The 20,004-nt window shown below is 35.1% G+C and overlaps 1 protein-coding gene across 2 annotated transcripts in view; it reads left to right on the forward strand.

Moving 5' to 3' along the window:
* Positions 1–20,004, forward strand: part of BRD10 (bromodomain containing 10) — an 86,282-nt gene that overhangs the window by 61,711 nt on the left and 4,567 nt on the right. For both annotated transcript variants that reach the window (XM_063788722.1, XM_016960560.4), the window contains 2 exons: positions 14,481–14,596; positions 18,766–18,953. In XM_063788722.1, the coding sequence (XP_063644792.1) occupies positions 14,481–14,596; positions 18,766–18,953 (304 nt within the window). The remainder of the gene's footprint in view (positions 1–14,480; positions 14,597–18,765; positions 18,954–20,004) is intronic.

Here is a 20,004-nt window from a genome sequence, read left to right on the forward strand (position 1 = left end):
CTCAAATATTTGTGTTATGTAAATGTCATTTACTCTGTAGCCAGAGGGTTTTTTTTTTTTTTTTTATGTTTTATGCTCAGAAAGGACTAATTCTGTTCCTTAATGGGAAGGAATAGTCTTTTTAAAATATCAGAGTGTTACTGTTTTTTGCAGAGGTTGTTTTAGGGAGGTGTCCATATTTCGTTCTAAACAATTCTGTTAAATAAAGTTGCCAATTTTTTATGCTACAGTTAAACATAACTTTTATTTATTCCCATATTATATATTAGAGCATTTTTTAATGCATAGTTATAAGCATAGTTGAATTACGTACTTATGGTATATATTATAGGAGAAAAAGACTTCTGCAAGCATTCTAGAGGCTTCTGTAAAGCCATTCACCTCATTTCCATTGGTACTATGTAGAAGAAGAATAAAAGAAAACATAAACCACAGCCAGGCATAGTGGCTCAGGCCTATAAATTTAGCACTTTGGGAGGCTGAGGTGGGAGGATTTCTTGAGCCCAGGAGCTCGAGACCAACTTGGACAACATAGCTAGACCCCGTCTCTACAAAAAATAAAAAATTAGCTCAGCGTGGTGGTGCATGCCTGTAGTCCCAGCTTCTAAGGAGGCTGAGGCAGGAGGATCACTTGTGCCCAGGAGGTCGAGGCTGCAGTGAGCTGTGATCATGCCACTGCATTCCATCCTGGGCAACAGAACCAGAGCCTGACTCAAAAAAACAGAAGAAGAAAGCATAAACTACAAATATTTGACATTGTATTCCTTGAGGGCATGTTAATCAGAAAATTTTAGATTACCCTAGGGTTTAGTTGATTTGATTTGTATCTCTAAACTTTTAACTTGTCCATGCCCCCTGATGTTTGCATATTAGTTTTAAAATATGTTTTCCACCCTTCAAAAAGTAGAAATTCTTGGAACTGTACTTAGCAGGGATAATCTTACTGAGATTACTAACATAAGAGCTCTTTCTCCTTAATTTAAACTGTTTAAAAGATTGTTTACATGAACAGACTATCTTAACCAATGAAACAGCCACATAGCATAAAGCAAATAGACAATAAAAGTTTGCATCTATTGTTCCTTATTTTTTACAAAAGCTAATATTGATTGTGATAGATATTCTAGGAATTAACTTTATTGAATGTTTATGTTATGTAATGTATGTTACGTTATGTTATGTTACGTTATGTTATATGTTATGTATGTTTGCTGCCAGTTTAGCATCATTTGGGAGTAAGGTGTTCCACTTAACTGAATTTCTAGATAACTGAAATGTAAACCTTTGATACTAAAACAATTTTAATGGAAAAACTTCCCTGACTCCTTGTACTAAACACAATTTAACCTTTTCTTTATGACTTGAGGGTCATCGTTATGAATAACAATATTGTTATATTGTTATATATAGGAAGCCTTCCTTCACTATTGTCAGACGAATGAAGTATTAATACTGATCTTCATAAGAGTATTTCACTGTCAAAACTAAGTATCTGGAGTCAAAACAATTCTTTTATTATCAACATTCATTATCTATGATAATGGCTCCAGTAACAAGATATATTCCATTATAATATTTTGGAAATATATTTATAAAATATTTCTTTTTATAAATTATAAGTGTCATTACTAAAGATAGACATTACACGTGTGATAGAGGATTTAACATGGATTCATATAATACAAACACCTAGCTGCATCAGGAGGCTTCTCTGCAGGGACTTTCCAGATAGTATTTCCTACCAAAGTAGAAAAGCAGCAGGGAAGAATGGTCCCATTTTTTCACTCAGGTAAACATTCCATTTTAAAAGTTTTTTTGTTTTTAATTAGTAAACTTTATTTTTTAGAGCAGCTTTATGTTTACATAACAAAGTCTTTTTAACCTTTTAGAGGTTTTGTCATTGAACTACTCATTGTACTGGAAGACTTAGTGTTTTAAAATTTAGATTGTTTACTCATTCTTGCAAAGCAACTAATTTTGTTTATGGTTAATGTGAAGAGAAAAATGCTGTAATTTTCTGAAATTTATACGCAGTTCACTTGATCCCATCACTCCATTTAGGGGTTTAGTCCAAAAAGTCCTCATCGTCCTTCAGATCCTGTGGTACTGAACTTAATTTTTACCTACCAGGTATTTGTTAAAAGTGAGACCTCTGCGTGAGATAAATACGTAGTTTGACAAAGCCCTTTAGTTTTTGCTTTCTCATCATTATTTACATGATAGCATTCTTTCATGATCTAAAGAAGAAATCAGAACATTTTGTTTTTATTTTTGTGGTTTTAGTTAGCAGATAAAATTTGCATTTTGCTTAATTATTTAAAAAATACCTCTGTTAATGTAGAAAATTTATTAGTTTTCCTGAAAGATAGAGCTAAGATATTGATAACTTTACCTGATCTTATTGTACTTGAAATTTGTTAGACAGTATTGCTTTCTAAATAATAAAAATTGGAAGATTTTGCCAAACTTATATTTCTAAGTTTTTCATATAATCCCCTTTTCCCTCATATTTGTTTAATGCCCTTTATGTTCTGTATCATAGTTCTGATTTTCAAAGAAGTTTCAGTCTTTTTCAATTAAGGAAAGACCCTTGTAGAGATTGGGTATGAGGAAAAGTGAAAATTTTGCAATAAATATGTTATTTATAAGGAAAAAAACCTCTTCTGGGTTATGTGATGATAAATGAAAGTCTTACAAATATTGATAATTAAATTTTAAATGTAAGACCACATCTTTTCTAATACATCTTTTATCAGATAAGCCCCTAACATTGAGTAAGATCTAAGATTTTATTTACTTCTAAATTTTATAATCAATATGTAAGGAAAGCTATACATATTGAGCACAACCGCCTGTTTGCTTTGATCCTGTGATGCTATTTGGAACTTAACTTTTGTTCTCCCCATTTGTCCTCCCTACCCCCAAAAGTAATGTACACGAGGGTGTATTTAGCAGACCAGCCCTAGTAGTGGAAATTTGGAAACAATCCATATGTCCAGCAGTAGCGAGATGACTAACCAAGCAATATTAACACACTGTTACATAGCTAGCAAAATTGGTAGATCATTTTTACAATACGGAAATATTTGTGAAAAGTTAAGTTTTAAGAACATGCACAATAGGCCAGGCGCGGTGCCTCATGCCTGTAATCCCGGCACTTTGGGAGGCCAAGGTGGGCGGATCACAAGGTTGGGAGTTCGAGACCAGCCTGGCTAACATGGTGAAACCCTGTCTCTACTAAAAATACAAAAATTAGCCAGGCTATAGTGGCGCGTGCCTGTAATCCCAGCTACTCGGGAGGCTGAGGCAGGAGAATTGCTTGAACCAGGGAGGCAGAGGCTGCAGTGAGCCAAGATCGCACCACTGCGCTCAAGATTGTACCAGTGCACTCCAGCCTGGGCGACAGAGCAAGACTATCTCAAAACAAAAAGACATACAAAATAATATGTACATAATGATTACAGTATGTAAAAAGGTATGTTAAAAAGAATTAAAGAAATTTCAAGTAATGGATAAAATTAATCTTTATTATGTTCTTAAAATAAGGTAAATTCAGAATACAATAATAATACTTCTCTTACCTAACCAAAGGGTGTACATTAGCTAGACTGAATATTAGAGAAGTCAGAAGCTTAGATCAGAGATGCTAACTCCCCCAGTTTTTTGGTCACATAGTTCTGTATAAGCCAGTGGTTATCAATCAGGAATGATTTTGCTCCCCTTCCCTAGGACACATTGATTGTCATAGTTGAAGAAGTGGCACTGGCATTTAATGGATTGAAACCAATGTTGCTGCTGAACATCCTACACTGTAATGATCCTACAATGCACAGACATTTCTCCACAACAAAGAACTGTCTTGTCCCAAATGTCAGTTGTGCTGAGGTGGTAAAACCCTGGTAAAAGCCTGTATTTGCTAAGGGCCTTATTCTTTCATTCTGTCCACTGCTGCCAACTTACTTGGAGAGAAAACAAGTTGATGTTTTGAAAGTTAGGTAGAAATCACTGAAATCATAATACCAGATCCCATCATAGAGAGAATTCTATTACATAATGTACTTCTAATTAAGACTTGTACTTGATGGAACTTGTGAATGTCTATGTTAACCTTTACCCTTCGTGATTCCATCGATGATTAAGAAAGATTCTTGACCTTAGCTTCCCTTAGTATAGGAAATAAGTTACAAACAATATGGTTATATATGTATTTTCTTTATTCAGTTTTAGAAATATGATGTGATATGTTCTTAACTGAAGATATTGTAAGGAATGATAACATAAGTAAATGGAAAAATATTGACAAGTAATGTTATAAAATAATGTTATAAAACTAGATATAATGTTATAAAACCACTTATTACACATGTAATAGTAGTGTGTTAATTATGTTATAAAACTACGTATAATAAGTGGTTTTATAACATTAATAACGGCTTTCACTGTATGAATACTGATATGAGGCAAAGAAATTATTGTGCATTAATCTTATTTTCTAACACCTGTAAAAAATAAATTTTATTCTATTATATTGAAGGATAGTGGAATTTTCCCTCTTCTCTCCATTTCATGTCCCATTTTCTCAGTGAGGTATCAAGTCAATATTTTTAATATTATTTTATAGCCAGCTGTTTAGAATACAAAATCTATTGTACTACAGTATAAGGAGCTTTAAGTATATTCAGAGTTCTCAGTAAGCCCTAATTACTTTACTTCATGGCTTTGGTTGTAATAATCTCTAAATTATTCTTAAAATTAGTTTTATTTAGGGTTTTAACAGTCACATCATGTGTACGATATGTTTTTTATTCTAGATCTTCTGGTAAACTCGTTAATGGTTAACAAAACTGAAAACTATCTCAGCTGTGGGAGAAAATCAATCTACCTTTAAATAGTTACACTAAGTCTTTTAAAAATTAAAATGACCTTTTGGAAATGTTGCACAACAGATAAAATGTGCTTTTCACCTGCTTAGTTACAGATTCTAGCCTTATTTATTAGGTAACTATTTTCTGAATGTCTTCTATGTGCTGTGTATAGTACCAGGAACTTGGTAGGAATCCAGAGATTAAAACTAAGTTCCTATCATCAAGGAATTCACTTACAGAGTAAGATTTTATCCTCAACCTGTGGGTTAAAATATTTATTTATTTTAATTTATTTTTATTATTTTTAAGATAGGGGCTCCTTGCTCTGTCACCCAGGCTGGAGTGCAGTGGCACGATCATAGCTAGCTCACTGCAGCCTTGACCTTCTGGGCTTAAGTGATTCTCCCACCTCAGCCTTGAGAGAAGCTGGGACTAAAGGCTCAAACCACCACACCTGGCTAATTTTTGTATCTTTTGGTAGAGATAAGGTCTTGCTGTGTTACCCAGGCTGGTCTCAAACTCCTGGGCTCAATTGATCCTCCTGCCTTAGCCTCCCAAAGTGCTAAAATTTTTATTTTTAATTAGGGTTGGTTGGGCTAGCCCCTGTCCTTTTATAAAATATTTAATCTTTTATTTTCAAGCTGTTTATTCATAAGTCACCAGACACCATAGACATTTGCTCACTTCCCTTAATTACATGTTTATATTAATATGTTGTTTGGGAGTAGGGTAGAAGGGCAAATAACATGAATTTTATGGAGAATCAAATGTTAACTGACATGTTCAGAATAATAATGAAAAAGGGGACCTAGATGATAGGAAATGTGAACCAGGCATATATGACTGGTAAGGCAAACAAAGCTTCAGTTGACTGTAGTCACTGAATTATTTGAGAATGCATTATCTTCATTCATATTCTACTCTGCACAACTAAGAACTAGATTTTAACTTTGGTTTACAGTGCTCACTGTTTCTACTTAGTGCAGTTTGGCTTGATGGTTTGAATCCCATCAGGGAAAGTTGCATGAAAACAATGTTTGAAAACCTCTCTCTTCCAAAGAAAGATTGTACATTGTTTTTACATCAGGCAGGGAGTTAATGCTGTATATTCCATATATCCCAGCACAGAGTTGAGTTTCAGAGGAGTTGACCTAAGTACAGATCCTTCTGTAGTCAAGAGCTTTCTAGTGTTTCTTTTTCTTTTTCTTTTCTTTTTTTTTGGAAACGGAGTCTTGTTCATTTGCCTAGGCTGGAGTGCAGTGGCATGATCTCGGCTCACTGCAACCTCTGCCTCCCAGGTTCAAGCGATTCTCCTGCCTCAGCCTCCCTAGTAGCTGGGATTACAGGCATGTGCCACCACGCCCAGCTAATTTTTGTACTTTTAGTAGAGATGGTTTCACCATATTGGCCAGGCTGGTCTCGAACCCCTGACCTCAGGTGATCCACCCGCCTCGGCCTCCCAGAGTGCTGGGATTACAGGCTAGTGTGTCTTTTATAATTTGCTTTAAACCCTTTTTTTTTTTTTTTGAGGCAGAGTCTTGCTCTATCACCCAGGCTAGAGTGTAGTGGCATGATCTCGGCTCACTGCAACCTGCGCCTCCGGGTTGAAATGATTCTCCTGCCTCAGCCTCCTGAGCAGTTGGAACTACAGGCACGTGCCACCACACCCAGCATATTTTTGTATTTTTAATAGAGACAGGGGTTCACTATATTTGCCAGGCTGGTGTCGAACTCCTGACCTTGTGATCCACCCACCTCAGCCTCCCAAAGTGCTGGGATTACAGGCATGATTGCCACCGCACCTGGCCTAAACCTTTTTCAATCACGTATCACATACCCTTATTCAAATATAAGTAATTTAAATGTCAAACATTTTTCAAAGTCCCAATAAATTTGTATTGTCTTCTGTTTAACAGTTTGATTACTACCTTCCATGGTTCTGGAAAATTGAATTTAAATCTATGAAGGTTAAGGTAAAAAAATGAGCTTTACATCATTCTTAGTTTTTGTATTATAGAAGATATAAAAATCTTTGGAAAGACTTTAATTCAGTGCCTTTTGTGAGTTGGGAAATTATGTCAAAACTGAATGGACTGAATATTAATAAAACTTTCTTAGCATCTTACTAGACTCTGTAGAAAAAGGAAAAAAATTATACGTTATATATTGAAGGAAAATTAACCCAGAATCCAGCAGAGAGCACAAAGGAGCCTAAATAGAGAGCACAGAGTACACATGTGGATGTTCCACTACTTTAAAATAGAAAGACCTTATGGGAAACCAGTTCTTTAAGATGTAATTCTAATAAGTAGTAGCAGCTGCTTTTAATTAGGACAGGAGATGTTTAAGGCAGATTTACTGACAGCATGAAACACTGATAAATTATTTATTTATTTGTTTTTGAGACAGGGTCTCACTCTGTCACCCAGGCAAGAGTGCAGTAGTGTGATTTTGGCTCACTGCAACCTCCACCTCCAGGCTCAAGCAGTCCTCCCACCTCAGCCTCCCCAGTAGCTGGGACTACAGGTGCACACTACCATGGCCGGCTAATCTTTGGATATTTTGTAGAGACAGGGTTTTGCCATGTTTCCCAGACTAGTCTCGAACTCTTTGGCTTAAGTGATTTACCTTCCTCTGCCTCCCAAAATGCTGCGAATATAAGCATAAGCCCCCATGCCCGGCTAATGAATAATTTTTTTAAAAAACAATTAAAAAAATATGTAAAAGCAGGTCTTAGGAGTTTAAAACTAACAAAATAACTCGTTCATAATGATGACCCAAGTCATCAAGTTAGATGATATTCATTATATTGTCAGAAAATCTGAAAGACTTATATTTTAGGAACATTTTAATCAATTTTTAAACAACCTTTTGTATCTAAGGAAGAAACCTCAGTTACATGAGAAATGTGCTTATGTAGTGGAACACTTACTGTGGGCCTTTTCTGTCACAGTTAGGTGTTGTGAGAGAATATGAAAAAATAAAAGTAAGTAGGATACTGTCCCTGCTTTTCAAATATTTCCCGTCTTAATTTCACTTACTTGGAACTTTTTATGCCCCTCTTATGCCAAATAAACATCCCATTACTTTGTGGTTTAGATTGTGCTGTGAATTGTTTGAGAACCCATCTTTCTGATAGCATATATGGATCTGTTAAAATATCATCAGTTTGTTGGCTTAACATCAATTTATTGAAAACAGTCAAATTCAGATACTCAACCAGTGGCTAATTTCTAGTCCACGGTTCATTCTTTGTAAATGAAAATGGTAGCACATTGTCTCTTAAATGTATATTGTTAGATTTTCTTCCCCGGTGATAGTGAACTACCTTACCAGGAATGTGACCTGTCACCCAGTTTTTCCCCCTCTACAAAGCTGGAAGACAGAGAAACTTGCAATGTTATCATTATTGTTATTGTTGTAGTTTGCCTTCATGCTTTCTATTTAAATGCTAATTTAGAAATATAATGGAAATGTTGGATATACTATTCAATGTATTCAGTGTGGGATGCCTTCAAAGTACAAACGCGTTCCTTTTCTCCTAGTCTTAAGTAAAAATTGGTAAGAGTATCAAGAGAAAATAATAGCATATATAATAGTTCATGTTAGAGCTTCTGTCAGTGTTAAAGTACTTTTTAACTTTTTTCATATTTATATGTATTATACTGTCAAAATAGCACTTTTTCAGGGACTGTGTACCAACATGATTAACATGATGTTTTACCCCCAAAACTGTGAATATGCAGGAATATGTTAGTATGGTGGTAGTTTCTGTAGGTAAGCAGTAAGAAAAATAGGTGAATACTTATTGAATATAGTATTACCTTTTCATGTAATAGTACTTAGACTAAGGAGAATGTCAAATAATTAGTTTATTAAAATACTTAGTTACAGTTTATTATATACTGTTTTTATACATGTGAGTTTAGATTATACCTTTGGATATAGTTAGTGATTTTAAATGAGACATCTTTTAGTGCCCAGCTAACTCAGTCAGTAGAGCACGAGACCCTTAAATAAGACTTCTTTTTGTAGGGATCCATTTAGCTTTTCTAAAAGGTATTTGCGTTTTAATTAAAAAACATAATATGGCTGGGCGCAGTGGCTCGTGCCTGTAGTCCCACTACTTCAGGAGGCCAAGGCAGGTGGATCACTTGAGGTCAGGAGTTCAAGACCAGCCTGGTCAATATGGTGAAGCCTCATCTCTACTGAGAAAACAAAAATTTAAAATTAGTTGGGCGTGGTGGCAGGCATCTGTAATTCTAGCTACTAGGGAGACTGAGGCAGGAGAATTGCTTGAACCCAGGAGGTGGAGGTTGCCATGAGCCGACATCGTACCTCTGCACTCCAGCCTGGGCAACAGAGCAAGACCCTGTCTCCAAAAAAAAAAAAAAAAAAAGAAAAGCATAATATATTGATATTTAATACCTTCTCTACCACAGAATTTATGTTTGTGACAAGAATTAAACTTGTAACAAAAAATGTTCTGTGCTTCATGTGTCTGTGATCTAACAACATATTTGTAAATAAAAGCATATAGGAAAAAAGCATTCATACTTTTGTTGTATATGTTTTGTACTGTTCTTTTTAATAAAAATGTTATCTCCACAATAATACCATCTCCATTTTAAAAAGCATTCTTTGTATATTTTTATATGATTTTAATTTTTTCTTCATATGACTGCCGATACCTGTTTTGTTTAGATATAATATTACAAGAAAAATCTATGTAAGTAACTGTATGGCTTGTATAAACAAGTGACTTTCACCTAAGTTTAATGTACAAAGTATCTAAATTAAAGTGTGCAAAATATATTTGTTGTTATGAGACATTTAATATAGAATTTATTTATGTCCCTCTTTTTTTCCTTTTTAGGTATCCAATGTCCCCAGCATCAGTAGATTGCCAACTCCCTCTCCTTGCCACACTCCAGCCAGTGTTATGCTGGTGCTGTCATACCCATCCCAGATTACTGTAGCAGAATGCAGTTGTTCTTTAGTTGTGAGGTAAGTTTCCCTCCCGACTCATTTCACATACATAGAGATGCAGCTTTTCTTTTTACAATATTGTGTAGTTTTGTAAGTTATTTTTTATTTTCCTTTATGATTCCTTAAGTTATTAATCTTTTACATTCAAAGACTTATAAAACTGCATGATATAATGAAGGACTTAATCTTGTGACCATAGACCAGTTCCTTGTTGTAGCAATCCCTGTGGGGTTATAAAACCTCCTGTGTTTGGTAGTTGGGCCATCTTATGGAAAGGGAGCTGGCAATCTGCAGCTGCCGTGGACATTGGATGAGAAAGCATGAAAGGTAAGCTTCAAATTTAAATTATATTGTATGTCTTTGGTTCCATAATGTACACTTGAAATTCATACTTTTGTTGATTCATAAAAGAAAAATACTACTTGTCCCTTTATAAAGTGACCTTCAGTAAATATTTGAATTATGAAATTCATGTAATGCATTGAGATTCTCTTAGAAAGTATTGTTTGCCTATGAAAATAGTGAAAATTCTAACATGGAAACAGTTAATTTATCCCTGTGTTCACATACTTGTTTATAAAGGAAAGTCAGAACTAAAATTAGATGCATAAAGCTTATTAAATATATTTTTATTAGAAAAAGTCATAGCACTGCTCCACAAATGATCTTTTACTAAATTATCTATCTGCCATTTTTATCTTTGTTTCTGTATTAATCAGTATCGAGAAAGAGTCTTAAGAACCTTTCTGATTTTTATTACATCCACATTCTGTCTTTGTGTTTGAAGACAGAAGAACTTGCTGTTTTGCTTTTAATTCACTCTTAACTTTAGGTCATTATAATTTTAATTATTATTGTAATTTTAAAAGTTAAAATAAGTCTTAGAGATTTTAATTCTTATAATACAGAGATACCTACATGTAAATATAGGTACTTACACAAGATAATCTATGTCTTCTTTAGGAATTGTCTTTGTGGGGTCCAAGAAATACAGCATTGTGTATAGTGGAAGGAGATTAGACGTTAGTATTTAGAGTGTAGAATTCTAGTCTAATGGCTGCTTCTGTCGGCAAATACAGTTGTGTCTCAGTATCCTTGGGAGATTGGTTCCAGGACCCCACCTTCATACCAAAATGCATGTACGTTCGAGTGCCTTATATAAAATGGTGTAGTCTTTATGTATAACCTACACACATCCTCCTGTAGACTTTAAATCATCTCTGTATTACTTATAATATCTACTACAATGTAAATGTGATTTAAATACTGGTTATACTATATTGTCTAGGGAATAATGACAAGAAAGAAAAGTCTGTATGTGTTTAGTGTAGACACAACCATTCATTTTTTTTCTTCCAAATTATTTTATATCTGTGGTTGGATACATAGGGTCAACTGTACTTCCCTGTATAACTTTAGACCATTTTCTTCTAGAAAATAAATGCCCTTTTAGTTTCCTTTCAACTTTAATAATTTCATCCGAGATGAAACATGATCATTGTTCTTTGTTTTTCCCTTGTCCGTGTATATGAATAAAGTTGATCAATCAGAAAAGCTATTAGTAGCTTTTAGTTAATGACCTAATTTAAAGTTCAATAAATATTTGCTTGATTTTTAAGTAGATTTTTATATTAGACCCAAGATAAGGCAGATTATCATCTCATTTCTTTTATATAACTTTTCTTCTCTTTACATTAATTTCATTGTATACCATGCAACTCTGAGAACACTACTAAGTAGAAAGGGACAGTGTCATTATTTTAATTTGATTGGGGTTATAAGCACCATGTTTTGACCAAAGCAGATGATACATAAAACAGGCAGTGTGAGTTTCCCTTTTACTCTAAGTAATTAAAGCACCTTACCTCAAATAGCAATCCCAGAACAGTTAATTTTCAACTTTTTTAAACCTCTGCATGCTTTTGAGCAACATAAAAACTTGACTCACATTCTCCATGGCAGGGTATAGGGGTGCCTTTTGTTGTGGTCATTATATTCACATGTATCTGCTAGACAAAGCATTTTATCAGTCTTTTCTATAATTTGTGTTATGAAAATAATAAACTTTTGGGTTTGTTTTCGAAATATAGAATGATTTAATAAGCATTTTCAAATTATGAATGAAGTACTATACCACCACTACCCCAGACTGAAAGTACATAAAGAAAGAGAAGAAGGCCACAAAACATATAATGTTAAAAGATAACAGACATTTCAAAACAGATTAGTGGGTAAGTTGTATGAAAGAAGTCTGTTCTCTGATCATAATATTTAAGCTTCCTTCCTTATATACAGTCTTCTAGTTCAGTAGTATATTTCTCCATGTGGGATTAAATTTCTAAGATTAGTAATAAACATAAAAGGTAAAAACTTTCTAATCTTTTAAAAACTTTTCTACAAAAATTAATATTGTAATTCAACAGAGGCAGAAATACAGTTGACAAATATCTTGAAATAACAACATCCCAGCTACCCAGTCTCCCCATCCTGTGCCTCATCTACCTAGGCCTAAGTAAGGTCTTCTGTGCCACAATACTGCTAGTCCTTCTGCATCCCCCACCACACTACCACTTGCTAATCCAGGCAGCAGTCATACTGCCCAGAGTAACTCTACAACTGTCATTTTTCTCCTGTAACTCCCGGTGAGGAATTCAGCATGCCTGGTGTTCCCTAGCCTTTGAACAGTTTTCCAGTTAGTTCTGCCACAAAGAGTATAGTCTCCCTACTCTCATGTCTTTCCTCTTTCTTCTCTCTTTAACTTAGGAAAGATTTACTTCCACTCTCACCATTTGACTTTTTGAAGCCAAATAGTTGAGAAGTGGAAGAATGTTGGTTACAAGTCTTCCGAATTTCTATTTTAAGTTCACTTTTTCTAGATGAAAGTTACTTCCTGTTCAATTTTATAATGTATCATTTAATAGTTTTGTGTTCGTGGCTTAAAATAAGCACTTTTATAACATTTCTTTGAGAAAAATAAACTTGTAAGGTGTAGCTCATTTTTAACTTGGGTCCTTTGTGTACTTTAGAACACATTTAACAAGAAAGAGGCCTATCTAGATTAATATATGAAATAAAAATTACTTTTCTTGAATTTTTTTTCTTAATTCTTTGATTCATCATACCATTAAGAAACAAGAATTAGTCATGAGCCTAGGTTCCATATTCATTACGTGCACATGCACATATATAATCTCATATCTTCCTACTCTTCTAGTAAGCAATTCCTCTTCTAAGATATAAAAACCTCAGAGGTAGAAATTTACCTGTTTATGTGCATAAACATTCTGCTGGTTTAAAGCACAGAATATTTTTTGTAAAACTGTACTGTTCGTCACACAGGTTTATATGTGACTAAAATTTTCATGACAAATTTGAAGGTCATATATATATATATATATATATATATATATATATCTCCTTATATATATTGGGAAATTTATGCACATGTTTGTAATAGTTTTTGCTCTAGATAGTGGTAATTTTTCCACCTTAGTGTTCTACTTATATGCAAATGGACTCAACAGTTGCTCTAGGACAAAATCTAAGTTTATGCATGTTAAATGTGACCCATAACGTATATAATTATGTATCTTTTGTTAGAAAGAAAACACGTGGATTGTGTGATGTGTGAATTATATCTCAAAGCCATTACAAAAAAAAAAAACCCAACATGATTATGTAACAGTAGGTGATGGTAATAATAGGTATATACTGTGGCTTAGCAGCTATAAATTTATTGTTCCTATGTTATTCGAATAATTTTATATATACAGGTGAGGTGTATCTTCTAGAGGTTTCTATAGCCTGTGTCAGATTGAATTCGTGTGATGTACTTTTTAAGAGGTAGTGATGTGGTTCTAAGAGCTTGGACTTCAGAATCAGGCAGATACGGGTTTAAGTTATAGGACCTTAAGCAAGTCATTTAATCTCTGTGAGCCTTATTTTCATCATTTGTAAAGTGAACATAACAATGCACACATCTCAGAAGGCTTTTTGTAAATGCTAGAGCTCTCTCTAGATATATATATATGTGAAATACCTAGGTTAATACTTAGCAAATTGAGAGGACATCAGTAATTATTAACTCTTAGTATAGCATTAGGGTATTGAAAACAGTAACTGCTTGGTTGCTTTTCTGGGCTAGAAACATTGTAAAATAAAATAATCGTAAAATTTCCTAGGAAGTTTGTTAAAAAGACTGCTTTTAGACATGATAACAAACCTACCTTTTCTCCCTTTTCCCCAGTCTTTGGGAAAATTACAGTAACTTTACTGAAATGACCCATGTCATACTTACTTAATGAATTTATATAAATGTTTGTATTTTTACGTATATTTAACAAATGATTTATTAAAACATTGACAATTGATGCAATTTTAAAACATTTTTTAAATTTTTATCTTCCAGTTGGATGAAACAGGTTTCAGATTTCTCTGGTAGAATTGAGAATTGTTACATATATTGAATGAAATTTATTACAGGATATTTTCCCCCTTTCTGCAAGCTTCTGAAGAAGAAATACGTTTTTATGAAGTATTGGCGTTTTTGTATTTTACTCAGAAAATAAGTTTTGACATTTACTTTTAGAATAAATCTAAGGGATTTACTTTAAACATTGTTTTTAGGGAAAATGGTATCATCGGAGGCAAGCTGTAAAAGAATTACATAGTACATTGATACGTCTTTTAAATGAATTGCTGCCATGGGAACCAAAGTTAATGAAGGCTTTCCAAAGAAACAGGTAATTTTAACGTTATAATCTGTTTTACTTATTTTATGGTCCTTAATTTACAATTTTTGGATGATGTCCTGGAATCATTTAGTAGTTTTCCAGTCATTTGTAATTCGGCAGATATTTTTGAGTGCCCACTGTGTGCAAGGCTCTTTCTAAGCCCTGAGAAAATATTGTTGACTAAACAAAGTCTCCACTCTGTGACTTACATTCTCATGGAAAAAAACACACTCAAATGTCAGATGGCAAAAAAAAGTGCTGTGAAGAAAAATAAAGCAAGGTAAGGGGGTTAAGAAATGGCTGATTTGGGCAGGATGAAGGTTACTCTTTAATCAGATGTCAGGGAAAGCTTCCCTGATGAGTTGGTGTTTGAACAGAGACCTTAAAGAAATGAGGAAGGGAGCTCTGTGGATTTCTGAGGGGAAAGCAGAGGGAATAGAAGGTACTAAAGCCCTAGAGTTGATAGCATGTTTGGCATTTAGTGGAGATGCAAAGAGGCAAGTGTAACCAGAGCAGAGCGAGTGAAGAGAAATGTGGTAACAGGCAAGAGTCAGAGAGGTAAGGAGGAAGGAAGCCAGATCATGTAGATCTTTAAGAATTGGAGTTTTTACACTGAGTGAGGTGAGAAGCCATTGAAGGGTTTTAAGCAGGGAAGGGACATGATTTGATTTATGTTTTAAAGCAATCACTCTGTTGGGTGGAGATAAATGTAATAGGACAAAGATGAAAGCAGGGAAACCAGTATACTATAGCAGTAATCCAGGAGAAAAATGGTAGAGGCTTGGACTAGGATAGTAGCAGTGCAGATACCAAGGAGTGGCTGGATTCTGGATATACCCTGAAAGTAGGATTGGTAGAATTTGCTTAAGGATTGGATATGTGGAGTATGAGAGAAAGTGAGGAATGAAAAAGATGATACCCACTATTTTTGGTCTAAACAACTGGAATAATGGAATTGCCATTAACTGAGATAGGGGAAACTCAAGGAGTAGCAAATTTGATAGGTAGAGGGGATTGAAGAGTTGGATTTGAACATGTTAACTTTGATAGGCTCTTTAGACATCTAATTGGTGTTATTGAATAGGCAGTTCAGTATAGGAGTCTGAGTTCAAGGGAGTCTGGAGGTACAAATTTGGGAGCTGTCAGCATCTTGATTGTATTTAAAGACATAAGGCTGGTAGAAATCACTTAGTATATGAGCATAGATAGAGAAGAAAAGAAAAGCGAGCATTAGACCTTCCAGCATGTAGAAGTGGCCAAGATGAGTAGGACTCAGTAGAAGAGACTTTGAAGGAGTGCTCAGTAAAACAGGAAGATAGTCAAGGAAGAGAAGTGTTTTGGAAACCAGGTAAAGAAAATGTTTCATAAAGGAGGGCTGCTCATGATGGGTTGAGGAAATGAGAAATAAGAATTTATTATTTCATTTGGCAACATGAGGATCATATTAATGACCTTGGTGAGCTGTGGTAGTAGAAGAGTGGATAAAAGTCTTAGAAGTCTATTCAGGAGAATTAGGGGAGAGAAATGGAAGAGTCCTCTTTCATGGAGTTTTGCTATAAGGTGGAATAGAGAAATGGAGCAGTATCTGGAAGGAAAAGAGGTTAAGAGAGTGTGTTTTGTTGTTGTCGTTGTTTGTGTGATAGAATAACATGTTTGTGTACTTATGGAAATGATTTAGTAGACAAAAAATGGATTCAGGTAAAGGAAGGGACATTTGGTAGTTATCCTTGATTAGGTAAGAGGATGCATTTAAATGGAGGTGTTAGCTTAGGTAGGGAGATGGAGAATAGAAACATACATTAAGGTGAGTTGCACATGAGGTGTGAGCATGTGAAAGTTCTCTTCTGATTGCCTCAATTTTTCTTGAAATAAGAAATAAAGCCATTAACTGAGACCGAGAAGGTTACTGAGAGTGAGAAGGGAGGAGAACTTTATACTATCCCCACATAGATATTTTTTCATTCCAATCTTACAGATTGAAAGGGAAATTCATTTTATGATTATCATTTGGTAACCCATTCTAATACCTTTCACAGCCCTCATGTGCTTCCATAAAACCCTTAACAATAATTGAAAACCTACATAAACTGAAAGCAATTATTAACTAACATTTGTTGAATATTTATGTGCCACACATACTGAGAGGTAAGTACTATTATTATTCTCATTTGTAATAAGTAAACTGATGCTTAGAAAATTAAGGAATTTTAATGTTTTGAAAATTAAAAGCCACTTTGGGAGGCCGAGGCAGGCAGATCACGAGGTCAGGAGATCAAGACCATCCTGGCTAACATGGTGAAACCCCGTCTCTACTAAAAACACAAAAAATTAGCCGGGTGTGGTGGCGGGCACCTGTAGTCCCAGCTACTCAGGAGGCTGAAGCAGGAGAATGGCATGAACCCAGGAGGCGGAGCTTGCAGTGAGCTGTGATCGCGCCACTGCACTCCAGCCTGGGCAACAGAGTGAGACTCCGTCTCAAAAAAAATAAATAAATAAAAAATTTAAAGCCTGGGCAATATGGTGCAACTGTGTCTGTACAAAAAATACAAACATTAGCCAGGTATGGTGGTGCATGCCTGTGGTCCCAGCTACTCAGGAGGCTGAGGTGGGTGCATTGCTTGATCCTGGGAGGTGGAGGTTACAGTGAGCCAAGATTGTGCCACTTGTACTCCAGCCTGGCGACAAAGCGAGACCCTGTCTCAAAAAACTAAGTTAAAATTGAAAGTCTTACAACTAGTAAGTGACAGAGGTAGGACTTAAAATCTAATGTGCACAAATAAGAATGTATAGCAAAAATAAATTGGAGAACATGGCCAGGCGCAGTGGTTCACGCCTGTAATCCCAGCACTTTAGGAGGCCAAGGTGGGCAGATCACGAGGTCAGGAATTTGAGACCAGCTTGGCCAACATGGTGAAACCCCGTCTCTACTAAAAATACAAAAATTAGCCAGTTGTGGTGGCGCGCGTCTGTAATCCCAGCTACTCAGGAGGCTGAGGCAGGAGAACTGCTTGAACCTGGGAGGCAGAGGTTGCAGTGAGCCGAGATTGTGCCACTCCACTCCAGTCTGGGTGACAGAGCAAGACGAAGGAGGAAAGGAAAGGAAGAAGGAAATGGAGAACATATGTTCATGTTTATTTTTTGAATAAACAACACTAAGGGTAAAAGTTGAGGATAAGGTAGGACACTTAGTTGAAAACAAAAGGAATAATGAAGGATCTCTAAAATACCATGTTTCCATCTCTAGTTTCTCAGAAATAAAGCTATTATGTTTTTATATGAAAAAGATCTCTGTGAAAGATTACTTTTCAGCTTTGTTTTCCTAGGAGTAATTTTTAAAAATATTTCTATTAAGATTGAAAGGTTTAGATACAATTACTCCCAGGATTAAGTGATAGATTTGTTACTGTCTGTATAATAGTCACAAAAATAGATACTGGTGTTTAGAATTTCTGGCTTAAACTTTTTTAAATGACCTTTTAAGATGTGTTATAGTCAGTAATTTTAAGACTGTAATCTGTCAGTGCAGCTAGAAAAAAAATTAGTTGTCTCATTTAATTGGTCTAACAGCAACTTATAAAGATGATCAGATGGTATGTTCAAATCTTTATTCTGAAATTTGCAGATATATATATATATTTTTCTTTTCTTTTTTTTTTTTTTTTGAGATGGAGTCTCGCTCTGTCGCCCAGGCTGGAGTGCAGTGGCATGATCTTGGCTCACTGCAACCTCCACCTCCTGGGTTCAAGCAGTTCTCGTCCCTCAGCCTCCCGAATAGCTGGGATTACAGGTGCCCACCACCACGCCTGGCTAATTTTTGTATTTTTAGTAGAGACAGGGCTTCACCTTGTTGGCCAGGCTGGTCTCAAACTCCTGGGCTCAAGAGGTCTGCCTACCTCGGCCTCCCAAAGTGCTAGGATTATAGGCATGAGCCACCATGCCTGGCCAGATACATATAATTTTTTAAGTTTCAAGTTTCTTATGCCTATACCATAGGTTCTGTCTTCCTGAGCATTGGCAAGACTAAACTAAGCATCTTAGACACACTTAAGATTAAAGCATAATTTCTAGTGACTTAATAAAAAATATTTCCATATGTAGTTTAAAATGTTAAAAGTTAGTTTAGATTCCAAGAATTTAATGCATATGTATTATTTATTATGTTGGGCATTTTATTTCAGGAGCCGCCTGAAGAAAGACTATGATGATTTCAGAAGACAACCTGATCATGATACATTTAATAGAGAACTATGGACCACTGATGAAGGTGAAGGAGATCTTGGAAAAGACTCTCCTAAGGGAGAAATCAGTAAGTCTATAGACTCAACAGAACCTCTGGATATCCTGGAGAAAGATCACTTTGATTCAGGTAAGCATTAAACTTTTTTTTTAAGTCAACACTGAAGGCACAAAGAGAAGTTTTTGTTTGCTGTGAAGGCAAAAGATAATATGGTCAATGAAATATATTGATTAGGGAAATCTGTTATGTTTTGAAGAAGTAGTGTCCACATCCTTATAAGAAGTTTCTACTAGCCTAGGCAACATAGCGAGACCCCATCTCAACAAAAAAATAAATAAAAATTAGCCAGGCATGGTGGTTGCATCCCTGTAGTCCCAGCTATTCAAGAGGTCGAGATAGGACTATCACTTGAGGCCAGGAATTTAAGGTTACAGTGAGCTGTCCACTGCTTTCTAGACTGGGCAACAGAGCAAAATGCTGTCTCAAAAAAAAAAAAAAGTTTCTTGGAGTCATTATTACATTTCTAGGAGTTTCAGGAGCCAGTACTTGACTGCAAACTGTAGGCCTGTCATTGCCCATTACAAACCACACACCCTTGATCTGTAATCCCTTTGAAATTGGTTCATGCTCTTCTTTTTATTATTAGTATTTTTGAAGCACTGTATCTGAAATTTACTTTAGAAATAGAATTTGACAAGTTCTTAATTTTGTGAAGATTATTTTTTCAGGAATTACCATGGTTGATGGCCTAATGAGACCAGAATGAACACATCATTTTAATAAGGATAAAGGGCTGGATTAGATTACCTGTAATTCATTTCAGTTTATCAGATTACATTATGTAAATCTAGTTTAATGACTTTCTTTGGTTATGTAGCGGTTAATATGGGCAACAGAGTGGTTAGAAATGCATTAACTTATTGTTTTCCATCTTTGGCAAATTAAGAATAATGTCTTACAAACCTAGTTTAACCGAATATGAACATAAATTTTTTCACTATAAGGATGAACATCAGAAAAAGCTGGATATTTTTTGTCCTTTAGAGTCTCTAGAAATAGAATAGATTGGAGAACCATCTCTCTATGGTATCAAAATGTTCCTAGCTAGAAAAAGAGAACTAGATTCCTTTCCAAATTAAATTCTGAGCCCTGATTGTTTATTTGGGTATTTCTAATGAAA

Source organism: Pan troglodytes, chromosome 11 (assembly GCF_028858775.2).
Source record: "Pan troglodytes isolate AG18354 chromosome 11, NHGRI_mPanTro3-v2.0_pri, whole genome shotgun sequence".
NCBI lineage: Eukaryota > Metazoa > Chordata > Mammalia > Primates > Hominidae > Pan > Pan troglodytes.